Source organism: Misgurnus anguillicaudatus, unplaced genomic scaffold (assembly GCF_027580225.2).
Source record: "Misgurnus anguillicaudatus unplaced genomic scaffold, ASM2758022v2 HiC_scaffold_33, whole genome shotgun sequence".
Taxonomy (NCBI): domain Eukaryota; kingdom Metazoa; phylum Chordata; class Actinopteri; order Cypriniformes; family Cobitidae; genus Misgurnus; species Misgurnus anguillicaudatus.
In genome coordinates this window covers 4,417,324-4,429,928 of record NW_027395283.1, presented here as the reverse complement: position 1 = coordinate 4,429,928, position 12,605 = coordinate 4,417,324, and the positions used below count along the sequence as shown (strand labels likewise).

The window sequence follows — 12,605 nt, the reverse complement described above, 5'->3', positions numbered from 1 at the left end:
ACGCACTTAGAGGGTTTTGCATCTGAACTCCTTATATTTACATACTGTTAAACAATTAATTCAAAGCTTTGATTTCATTTTAATTATAACAGGGGGGCGGTTTCCCGAACAGGGATTAGACTAGTCCTAGCCTAAAATAAATGTAGGAGCTATCTAAACTGAAAACAACTTGTCCTGACATATCTTAAAATACATCAGTGCCCTTTCTTCTGCCTCAAAACGCACACACGTAATGTTTGTTAAAACTAGCTATATTTTCTAATTAATCTAAGTTCTAGTCCTTGCTTGAGCTAATGCCTGTCCAGAAAACCACCCCAATAGGTTTAGTTTATTCGTGCATGGGCATTTTTTTTATCTTAAATGTGGGGATATTTTTACTTGTTAATTTGCATTATTTTTTGTAATAGTACAGTATTGATCATTATAGACACACAGTTTAATAATAACACAGAGGGATTTGACATCATTTGTAAATTCACTGAACCACTTTAGTGATTAAATAACAATTTAAAGGATCGAAAAGTGATCTGCTTGACCACATACTTTTTTATTCAGCCTATTTAAGTCTTTGTGGTAAATAAATGAACACACATTTTGGTTTTGAGAAGACCTTTTTTAAAAGCAACCAGTAAAAATAATAAATGTAAATCTTTGTGCGGTTGGTTGTGTTGCATTTTGTTTTATGTGTGAGGTCATTGGCAAATAAATTTGTGATTGTTTAAGTGTGTGTGTACCTGAGGCAACAGTATTGATGGCTCCTTCTTGTCCAATGATGTGCTCCTTTAATCTGCGCTCCAGAGGAAACCTGCGTCTCTCTTCAGCTTCTCTCTTCTTTTGAGACTCCACATACTGCAGATATACACACAAACATCATCAGACTATAACACACACACATGTTTCTATCAGTAATACAGGATTGTAATGTCAAGTTAAGTCAAATTTATTTATATAAAGATGCATTGTTTCAAAGAGTGATGAAAACAGAAAAAAGAAAAGAAGGAAACCACAGAAAACAGGAAAACTACAGTATTATTGCACATTTTTGTCTCTTTACAATTAATGATATAATCGGCAGATTATCAACTCTCCAAACAGGATTACTGTGGATTACATTAATAATCCAACTAACCATCTGTGTTAAGTACATGTGAGTCTCCTTTACTCTTACTGATAGCTGAAATACTGAATAAATAAACATGTAGACCCTTCAGTGTGTTAGTTTAGACAGCACATCATCTAAACACTGATCTCATAGATGTATACCTTTGTCTCCCACTCCTTTAACAGTGTTTGCATCTCTCCATCTTTAGCATAGGCGAGTGGAGTGTGTCCTAATGTATTCTGCTGTAAAGGGTTGGCACCTGCAAGCAGCCAGAGGCCAAAAGTCAAAGGTTAACATCAGGATCTGTGGTCAAGCGCTTGTGTCTCTGTCAGGGGTAAGTGTGTCATGAATGGACCTCAGTCGGGGGGTCTTCAGCATCCGGACATCAGCGTATGTGTCTGTATGAGTCACATTATTAAAACACAACAGTGTGCTGATGACCTTTAATGATCTCACACTGTTCCTCTGTGGAAACCACAGCGGGTCACGACTTCACCTGACAGAAGCTTTTCCGTTTGGACACATTGTGTGTGTTTGTGTCGGGGGGTCAGCGCTGATGTTTAGCAGTGCCTTTTGCCCTGACCCTGTCACGTACACACACGCGTGCCGATACAGCAAAATCACAACTACTAAGACACATAAAGCAGGTGGGTATCATCATTACTAAAATATTAAAGGGGACATATCACAAGACTTTAAGATGTCAAATAAATCTTTGGTGTCTCAGAGTACATATGTGACATTGTAGCTCAAAATACCATATAGATAATTTATTGTAACATGTTAAAATTGACACTTTGTAGGTGTGAGCCAAAAAGTGCCGCTTTTGGGTGTGTACTTTAAAATGCAATTGAGCTGCTAATGCAAACACTGATCACCATAATGTTGGTTTGTTAAAATTGAAACTCAATTGTGCTTTCAATTATTTTGTCTTTCTTTCTTTCTCTCTGTACTAAATGACAGTGTTGTAGTTGGATAGTGCAGATTAAGGGGCGGTATCATCCCCTTCTGACATCACAAGGGGAGCCAAATTTCAAATTATCTATTTTTTCACATGCTTGCAATAATGGTAATAGGTTGATCTTTTTCACACACTGGGGAACCAATTATAGGACTTAAACATGTAAAAAGTCAGATTTTCATGATATGTCACCTTTAAATAATAAGAGTCGTATCTTGCACTTAAAAAATGATGGGTTACTTTCAACCCAGAATTGGGTCAAAAAGAGACAAACCCAGCCTCTTGGGTTGTAATTCAACATATGCTGTGTTGTTTCAACCCATTGTTAGGTCAAATACAAAACATTTTTGGGTTAATTAGCCCCGGATGGCTACAATCATCCCTTTTTGACCCAATGCTGGGATGAAAATAACCCAGCACTTTTTATAGTGTAGTGTCATCTGCTGAATAAATGAAAGCGTCAAGTCTCTTTCAGTTGACACATTTCTACTGTAATGCCGTACCCGACCCTAATGCAAAGAAATAGACAGAAATAAAAACATCACTCCACATTAAATTAGACACAAACTCACTCGACAGAACAAACATTTCCTTCCCTTCCTCGAAAAATACAGTTTATCCACAAACACAGAATCAATATCTGTACAGAGGCGTCTTTACGGGGCTGTCGAGTCCCTGGGCATTGTGGGTAATCGCCCGGATTATTGATAAAACCTTAAACGTGTCTGTCTAACAAATCTCAATCGATAGAGGACGAACAAGAGGAAGAAAACTAATAAAGAAACACACGACAGCCGTCTCGCTGCTCTACGGCGAGTCTCTCTTTCCAACATAATAAATAGCATCATTTAGTGCCCTAATATCACACACGACTCCCAACAGGCTCAGAGCTGCAGGGTGACTATCTCTCTCTCTCTTTCTCTTTCTCTTTCTCTCTCTGTGCAGCTGGTGGCAGAGCAGTGAACTGTGGGGAGGTTTGACCCCAGGGGTCAGGGTTCACAGTTCGGGTGATCAGTCACGTCTCACAGCCGCCGGGAGTCAGGGGCAAACCTACGGATCTTCCCCGGGCAGGGTGAGCTCTTCTGGGGCAGCGAGCGGCCGAACACAAACCTCCAGGACAGCGGTGATAGATCGAGACGTGGACTGACCGCTCGCTCAGGAGGGAAATAAAGCGAGTCACCTGCCCGCAGGTAAGATGTTCGTACTCGTCTTTGGCCTCCCCAGACTAAAGCTATGAAATTGCTGAAAAATGTGCCCAGAAGTTAAATGGAAAAACATGTCCACCATATGAAAAATGGTTCATTAAGAGACAAACACTGTGTTTTAAAGAGGCTCGACACAACCAGACACCAGCGAATCTGTCTGCCTGCACCGCAACGAACCAATCAGAGCCATGCACCTTACAATCTGCTCAACATAAGGGAAGTATAATGTTAAACACTGAAAGAGAGAGAGTATTGTAATGTGCTGCTCACTCTCAATGCATTAGAGCAGAGCCGTCTCATGGTGATGATGTCATCGCTGTGATGGATACAGCTCGCCGTCAGATGTGGCGCTGCCCTGTCTGTGGGGGCGTGGCTTAATTCCACTAAGATTTCTGGGTAATGCGTTCCACACCGTAATCTAATTTCTCAGCATCAAAATAAGCTATCTTGTTCTTTGTTTTGGGTCATTTCTGTCACTTCAATCTAAAAATGCGTCTGCTTCCAAAAAACATCAAGTGATTTATAGAAAGTGCCGACATTTACAGTGAGAGTCTAACCACACACGAGAGAGAGAGAGAGAGAGAGAGAGAGAGAGAGAGAGACAGTGTATTTAAGGATTATATATTATATACTCTGTGTGTGTGCTATAGCTCAGCTGAGCCCTTTGGCTATAATAACAAACTCATGTAAATCACATTAGACGTGTCCTGTCATTTCACATGTGTGGGTCACATAACCCACAGTTTCTTTCCTCCAGAGGTCAAAGGTCGAGTCTGACAGCCTCAGGCTAACAGGAAGAGAACACAGCTCTGTATCTGTGCGAATCATCATAAACACACAACACGAGTAAAACTGAAACAAGGTTTACTGAAGGAAATGCGGGAAGCCTTGACAGAACCCTGAGGGTTTGTGTGGTTGTGGTTTCAGTCGCACCTGCCATGAACATCTTGTGTGTAAAGTGAACAACTCTTCATTAAAGCAGTCTCTTTAAAAGACGTTTATTTCGTCGTGTGACCTCACCTGCGTCCAGCAGCATACGGACGGTCCTCAGGTCATCGGCCAGAACGGCATAATGCAGCGCTGTACAACCACGAAAACTGGCCCGACTGCTCAGACGATTGCTGAACTCATCCTCTCTGCTCACCAACACTGACAGACAGACAGACAGAAGGATGAATCTCAAGATTATTTTTAGTGTGAGCACTAAAGATGTGGTGTGATAAACTCAGAACACATTTAATATCTGACTTTACAAGGACAAGGGACTTCTTAAGATTTCAAATAAAAAGTTGGTGTCCCAGAGTACACATGCGACGTTTTAACTCAAAATACCCCACAGATAATTTATTATAGCATGTTAAAATTGACACTTTGTAGGTGTGAGCAAAAATGTGCCGTTTTGAGTGTGTCCTTTAAAATGCAAATGCGTTGCTAATGCAAACACTGATCACCATAATGGTGGTTTGTTGAAATTAAAACTCAATTATGCTGTCAATTATTTTCTCTCTCTACACTTAATGGCAGTGCTGTTGTTGGATAGTGCAGATTAAGGAGTGTTGTTATAATAAGATCCCCTTCTGACATCACAAGGGGAACCAAATTTTAATGAGCTTGCAGAGAATGGTTTACCAAAACCAAGTTACTGGGTTGATCTTTTTCACATATTTTAGGTTGATAGAAGCACTGGGGACCCAATTATAGCACTTAAACATGGAAATGTCAGATTATCTTCATAAGTACCCTTTAAAAAAAAAAATAATGCCTTCCTTTGATTTTAAAGTGATGTATCAGCTGGATTACTTCTTTATTCAGCTTTACAAATTTTTTAAAGTCACATATGTAGAGAAACTATGACAATAAATGCAGAAAATACATAAAAACTAAAAGAACAAGAGAAAGAGAGAGAGGGGGGAGAGAGAGAGAGAGAGAGATATAGAGATATTATAATAACAGGATGTTGGTGATAATATTCTACGAGCTGTTAAAATAAGACAAACAGTTTGAATTAACAACAGACATGTATAAGTGCTCATATCAAATGTACAATTATTCCCTGTACAAAAACGCACACAAAAATAAATCAGAGAACAGGAACAATGTTTTTCTTCTGTCACTGTACAGAAACATATTTTCTCTCTGGGCTGCTGTCAGGCGGGTCGTCACGGGTAAATAATGTCTAAGAGCCCGGATAATCACAACAAACTCAATAAACCGTCAGACGGCCGGAGCAGAGCAATCAATCACACACACACACGCACGCACACGCGCACACACACACACATACAGAATATTCTCATATTCCACACACAGACACACACATACATACACTCATTCATCACAGTGCTTCAGGGAAAGATGTTCCTTCAAGACCAAAAAACTGCCAACAAAACAAATGTGAGTAATATACATACAGCAGTGTGATATGACATCAGCTCTGCATGTGTGTGTTTGTGTGTGTAAACAACACTAACAAATAACACGCAACTAAATGAATCGAGTGCCGATATGCAAACAGCAAAGTGTGTGTGTGTTTTATGTGTCTTTGGTTTAAATTGATCTGTGTAATAACCCACACATATGCTCTGTCTGTGTGTGGATGATGCTTCATAACACATGATGAAGATCAGCCTGGTGGTGATGATGATGGTCATGTAAATGTGTCATATATGCATCTTCTCACCCTCTAATGAGTGAACACTCTTCTCCCGGGCGGTCTCATAAACGCTACTGAAGTCATCGCCCATGTTTGGATCAGCACCCATCTCTAACAAAACCTTCACCACACTGTAAGAGAGACAGACAACAAGTCACAGAATGAAGTCAGAGGAGATTCATAAGAAAAATGCAGGTGTTGTACAATAAATGTGACAAAATATTCATAAAACACAGAAGAACACACTTGAGAGAAAAAGACAAACTTCTCGGGTGCAGTGGAGTGTCTAGAGCAGGGCTATTCAAATCTTACCCTGGAGGACCAAGCACTACAGAGTTTAGTTCCAACCCTAACCAGACTTAACCACCTGTGATCGTCTAGTGATCATGAAGACCTTGATTAGCTTGCTCAGGTGTGTTTGATCAGGGTTGGAGCTAAACTCTGCAGTGCTCAGCCCTCCAGGGTAAGATTTGAATAGCCCTGGTCTAGAGAGTGTCTCTGGTGCACTGGAGTGTTTAAAGAGCGTCTCATGTGCAGTGGAGTGTCTAGAGTGCATCTCGGGTGCAGTGGAGTGTTTAAAGAGCATCTCTGGTGCAGTGGAGTGCCTAGAGAGCGTTTCAGGTGCAGTGGAGTGTCTAGAGAGCCTATCGGGTGCAGTGGAGTGTCTAGAGAGCGTCTTGGGTGCACTGGAGTGTCTAGAGAGCGTATCGGGTGCAATGGAGTGTCTAGAGAGCGTATCGGGTGCAATGGAGTGTCTAGAGAGCGTATCTGGTGCACTGGAGTGTCCAGAGAGCTTCTTTGGTGCATAAGAGTGTCCAGGGAGTGTCCCAGGTGCAGTGGAGTGTCTAAAGAGTGTATTGGGTGCACTGGAGTGTACAGAGAGCTTCTTTAGTGCAGTGGAGTGTCCACAGAGCGCCTCAGGTGCAGTGGAGTGTTTAGAGAGCGTCTCAGGTGTAGTGGAGTGTCTAGAGAGTGTATAGGGTGCAATGAAGTGTCCGCAGAGCGTCTCGGATGCAGCAGCGTGTCCAAAGTGCATCCCGGGTGCAGTTGAGTGTCAAGAGAGCATCTCGGGTGCAGTGGAGTGTCTAGAGAGCATATCGGGTGCACTGGAGTGTCCAGAGAGTGTCTCGGGTGCACTGGAGTTTCTAGAGAGTGTTTCAGATGCAGTGGAGTGTCTAGATTGCTTCTCATGTGCAGTGGAGTGTCTAGAGAGCTTTGCAGGTGCACTGGAGTGTTTAGAGAGCGTTTCAGGTGCAGTGGAGTGTCTAGAGAGCTTCTTGGGTGCAGTGGAGTGTCTAGAGAGCTTTTCAGGTGCAGTGGAGTGTTTAGAGAGCATTTCAGGTGCAGTGGAGTGTTTAGAGAGCGTTTCAGGTGCAGTGGAGTGTATAGAGAGCTTCTTGGGTGCAGTGGAGTGTCTGGAGCTTTTCAGGTGCAGTGGAGTCTTTAGAGAGTGTCTCGGGTGCACTGGAGTGTCTAGAGAGCGTCTCGGATGCAGCAGAGTGTCCAAAGAGCGTCCCGGGTGCAGTTGAGTGTCAAGAGAGCATCTCGGGTGCAGTGGAGTGTCTAGAGAGTGCATCTGGTGCAGTGAAGTGTCTAGAGAGCTTTTTTAGGTGCAGTGGAGTGTTTAGAGAGCGTCTCGGGTGCACTGGAGTGTCTAGAGAGCGTATTGGGTGCAATGGAGGGTCCACACAGTGTCCCGGGTGCAGTTGAGTGTCAAGAGAGCATCTCGGGTGCAGTGGAGTGTCTAGAGAGTGCATCGGGTGCACTGGAGTGTCCAGAAAGCGTCTCGGGTGCACTGGAGTTACTAGAGAGTGTTTCAGGTGCAGTGGAGTGTCCCTAGATTGCTTCTCAGGTGCAGTGGAGTGTCTAAAGAGCTTTTCAGGTGCAGTGGAGTGTTTAGAGAGCGTCTCGGGTGCAGTGGAGTGTTTAAAGAGTGTCTGGTGTAGTGAAGTGTCTAGAGAGTGTATCAGGTGCAGTGGAGTGTTTAAAGAGTGTATCGGGTGCATTGGAGTGTCCAGAGATGTATCGGGTGCACTGTGCCTCTCTAGGGTGGCTTGGGTGCAGCAGTGTGTTTATTCATGAGAGGGTAGGGAGTTCCAAAAAATGGACCATATGTGTGAGAGCAAAGTTGTGACCCTGAGCAAAGCACAAAGTCAAACACACCAGGGTAAATGTGTGCTGAGTCTCCAAAAGAATTGAACAGCACAGAATGCTGAAGACTAAAGTTACAAATCATGGGATGAAAAAGAAAATGATTCTTGGTTATAATAAAATAGATTTCTCGTGGTTAGGTCTATTAACCAACTAAATTAAAAAATACAACACATTAGATAGAAAAAGAGACCACGAAACTCACCAATCACCCAATAAATACTTCATCCCATAACTGAACTTAATCATTACAGCTGTTTTTAAAATCACAATTTCTTGTCATTTGATTGGATGAGAAATGCAGCTTTGTATGCCTCAAAAGCATATGAAAAAATCTCAGGACACTGAGTGAACACAGAAACAGACAGAGCGATAGATCCAGGAGTGTTGTTTACAACACGATATTCTTAAAAACAAACAAACAAAATAAATATATGATACATGATTTCAGAGATGACTGAAAACAAGCTGATGTCAGATCAGACGATGAGCAAGACTGTGCTCTGTGTGAGGAACATACGGACACACACCTGCCTCTGTCTACCTGTGTTTACAAAACACACCTCAGACAGATCGCTTTTCCGCTAGAGGAACACCAGACCCAAAGTGTCCAGCTGTCCATTAATGTCTATCTCTATCAGACAGGTGGTACAAGCAGAGGTCAATGTGTGTGTGTATCTGATACTTTCAGAATGTATCTTGAAAAGCTCTATTGAAGCTTTATACAGAAAGACCTAAAATATATCATTGATGTCAGTAGATCAAAATTTTACCTCGAATAAAGACAACAAACACAAAAACACAAACTAATAAAACACAAACTAACAATGAATAATCATAAGAAAATAAGTGAAAAGAAAGTATAAAATTCAAAACTTGATGAAGAAATCTTACTGCGCATCAGTCAAATATTTTAGCAGGTTTGCTATCTGATTATTACTCAAGTTTGGCATCGTTTTGCATTCATAATGATATATTTTAAATCCTTACACAATATACTTACACTACAGTAGTTTAAAAACTGGTAAAATAAAACTTTGGTGTGTCTACATTAATTGTATGTTTTTCTTTTTTTGTTATGCTTGTGCATTTATAATCTGTTAAGTTTTATATCTGAAACCTACAAAGAGCATCATGTCTGTGAAGTGACGATCACGCAGATACATAACCAGTAAATGAACTTAATAAGACGACTTCTCTTCATATCATGACAGCCAGAAACGCACTGAAGATCTGAACTTGAGATATATTTCAAGGATTGTGAGGACATCAGTTTAGTAAATCTTGCACATTACAAAACATAAGAACAACTCTGCAGCCTCTCTCCCACTGAAGTTCATCCCTCCTGACTCATTAACATTACATGCACCATTCCCACTCACTCCACAATAATCCCAGCACATTCCCACCACCGCTTTTTAAACCCCAAATGAGGGATAATCCCCCTCTCCAGAAGCCCTCCTGAACCTGCTTTTGGCTCTTTCATTTCTCCTTTCTTCTCCCTGGAGTGAGGCGTTGTGTCGTTGGGTCGGAACGGTCAACAAGGGTTCCTCTTCATCGCTGCTCATTGTACACGTGAATGGACAGATGTGGGTGGTGTCCGGCACTGGGTTAAGAGTGCAAACAGTCTCACACACATCAAAGCTCAGCAAACATCTCTGTCTAAGGCACATCCTTTCCTTTAGAAGAGCAACAGTCTCCGACCTTCATCACGACGGGTCTCTGGACTCACACAACACCCAAATGAACCGCAAACAACCGATTCAGACACATTTTCTACAAAACTCACTGATGATTTACAAGATAAAAACCCACTGGTATGAGAAATGTGCAGGTATATATAACAGGTGTATAAAATAGATTTTTTTTTCATTAATTAAGCGGCATGTTTAACAAATTAAAGACGTTTGAGATGCTGCAGTCACTGACTAAACATCAATCATGTGAATGTCTTTGTGCAAAACTTTAGATGTTTTTCTTTAGATTCTGCAGGAAGACATTAACTACAGCGCTGATGTCATTAAAGCTTAACATAATACTAAAACATCATTAAATTTACTTAAAACCCTTCACTCAATCAATCAGGTACAAAAAAAACCATACTAAATATAAAAATAAAAGCACTGACATGCTTATAGTCTTTTAGTCCTCATGATATGTGACCCATGCTGGCAAAATGAGTCAAAATCTGCAAATGTTCAGAAATGTGTTATTTATATGTTTGTTTTATTAAAAAACTTCAAAACAATGTATGATTTGTTGAAAGCTGACACAAAATGAGCTATAGATGTTTGAAGTTGACAGAGTCAGCAAAGTTAAAGGGAAGCATTGAAAATACATTTTAGTCCAAAAATTATGACTTTATTCAGCATTGTCTTCTCTTCGCATCTGTTGTGAAGTGTACGACGCGGCTGACGTGTTATATGGTGCGCCCCCTCTGTTTTTTTTTTTTTTGGTTTGTTTGTTTTTTGTGCCCCCGGGCTTCGTTTACAATCTGAGGGAGATGCATGCTGTAAGTTTGAAAAAAAAAAAACGTTGCAAACATGTCTGAGGATAACACGTCATTCTTGTCACTGCATTCACGAGACGCGGAAGAGAAGACAATGCTGAGTAAAGTTGTCATTTTTTGTTATTTTTGTATTTTGTATATTTTTGGACCAAAATGTATTTTCAATGCTTCAACACATTCTAACTGACCCACCGATGTCACATGGACTACTTTGATGATGTTTTTATTACCTTTCTCTATATGGACAGTATACCGTTAATAGATTTTCAATGAAGGATCAACAAGCTCTCGGACTAAATCTAACATCTTAAACTGTTTCCAAAGATGAACAGAGGTCATATGAGTTTGGAATGACATGATGGTGAGTCATTAATGACATTATTTTCATTTTTGGGTGAACTATCCCTTTAATTCTGATAAAAATCCAGTTTTGAGGATTCAAAAACAAAATCACTTTATCCATACCTTAAAACTAGCTCTGACACACCATGGAGACGCATCTTTGTATTAGATTAAGCATTTAGGACATTACACCTCTCAGAAAACATAAAAATAAAGATCATTTTAGATGTTTAATGACTATTTAGAGCATTAAGATCGCTAGATGATGCATTCATTTCATGAAAACCTCAATTTGACTAAAATCTATATTAATACTTTCTTTTGCCTCCAGCTCAAAATTACACTGTATGCATTCCCACTTATTTTGCCAGCACAAGTCACAAATGGGTGATTCTCGCAAAATTAGACTTATGAGGTGTCATGAAACTTTTTGATAAAAGTAAATGCAAAGTAAGAGTATCAAAATAAGCAGCATGGAGTGCCAAACATCTCTTCATGTACTATTTTGCACATGATTTCAAATGACATCATACAAACAATTTTGTTCTTTTTTCCACATTTAAGGGGAAATTTTTCATTACCGCAACATGTGCATGACTGGATGGAAAATGTACAATTAAAAAATCTAAAAAATAAAAAGCTTCAGTGCATGTTATACTATAAACATTTACAGAAAGAAACATGTGGTATTTGGTGATCATTGGTAAATGTAGAGACAAAAAAATATTGTTGAAGGGACATAATTGACTGTGAGACTCAAGATGGCTACCAGGTAAGCAGTTCTTGTTTGTTTCTCTCCAGATAAAAGTTTAAATTTTGTGTCATAGTACCTAGACAACTTTTAGTTTTCATTACCGAAACATGAGTTTGTAAATGCATATATTTAAAGGAACAGTATGTAGGATTGTGGCCAAAACTGGTATTGCAATCACAAAACTTGTGGTTAAAACTGGTACTGCAATCACAAAACTTGTGGCTAAAACTGGTACTGCAATCACAAAACTTGTGGCTAAAACTGGTACTGCAATCACAAAACTTGTGGCTAAAACTGGTACTGCAATCACAAAACTTGTGGCTAAAACTGGTACTGCAATCACAAAACTTGTGGCTAAAACTGGTACTGCAATCACAAAACTTGTGGTTAAAACTGGTACTGCAATCACAAAACTTGTGGCTAAAACTGGTACTGCAATCACAAAACTTGTGGTTAAAACTGGTACTGCAATCACAAAACTTGTGGCTAAAACTGGTACTGCAATCTCACAACTGGTGGCAAATACATAATATACATCATAAACATCAGTTGAGGGCTGCAACTCCACTTTGCAGTGTGCAGTGTGTAATTTTTAAAAGAATCTCTTGACAGAAATGCAAAATAATATACAAAACTATATTATCAGGGGTGTATAAAGACCTTTTTATAATGACCCATTATTTTTTTATTACCTTAGAATGAGACGTTTTATCTACATACACCGAGGGTCCCCTTACGTGGAAGTCGCCATTTTGTGCCACCATGTTTCTACAGAAGCCCTTAATGGACAAACTTTTTCTGCTAAGTTGTCTTCATCAAAGACATGTTTTTCCGGTGACGGTTACCGTAGCTTCTCTATGCGTTTCAAAAGCAAGAGGTGAGCAGTGGACTGAGCTGTTGGTTGCAATTCGCAACCTCACCACTAGAT

General features: G+C 40.2%; 1 protein-coding gene across 1 annotated transcript in view; it reads right to left on the bottom strand.

Annotated features, from left to right (window-relative positions):
* LOC129438754 (mitochondrial disaggregase) overlaps positions 1 to 12,605 on the bottom strand; it is a 36,178-nt gene that overhangs the window by 17,989 nt on the left and 5,584 nt on the right. Inside the window, exons 4-7 of the mRNA XM_055197654.2 lie at positions 5,949 to 6,052; positions 4,289 to 4,417; positions 1,264 to 1,361; positions 735 to 849 (exon numbers count right to left, since the gene is read on the bottom strand). Coding sequence (XP_055053629.2) covers positions 735 to 849; positions 1,264 to 1,361; positions 4,289 to 4,417; positions 5,949 to 6,052 — 446 coding nt within the window. The remainder of the gene's footprint in view (positions 1 to 734; positions 850 to 1,263; positions 1,362 to 4,288; positions 4,418 to 5,948; positions 6,053 to 12,605) is intronic.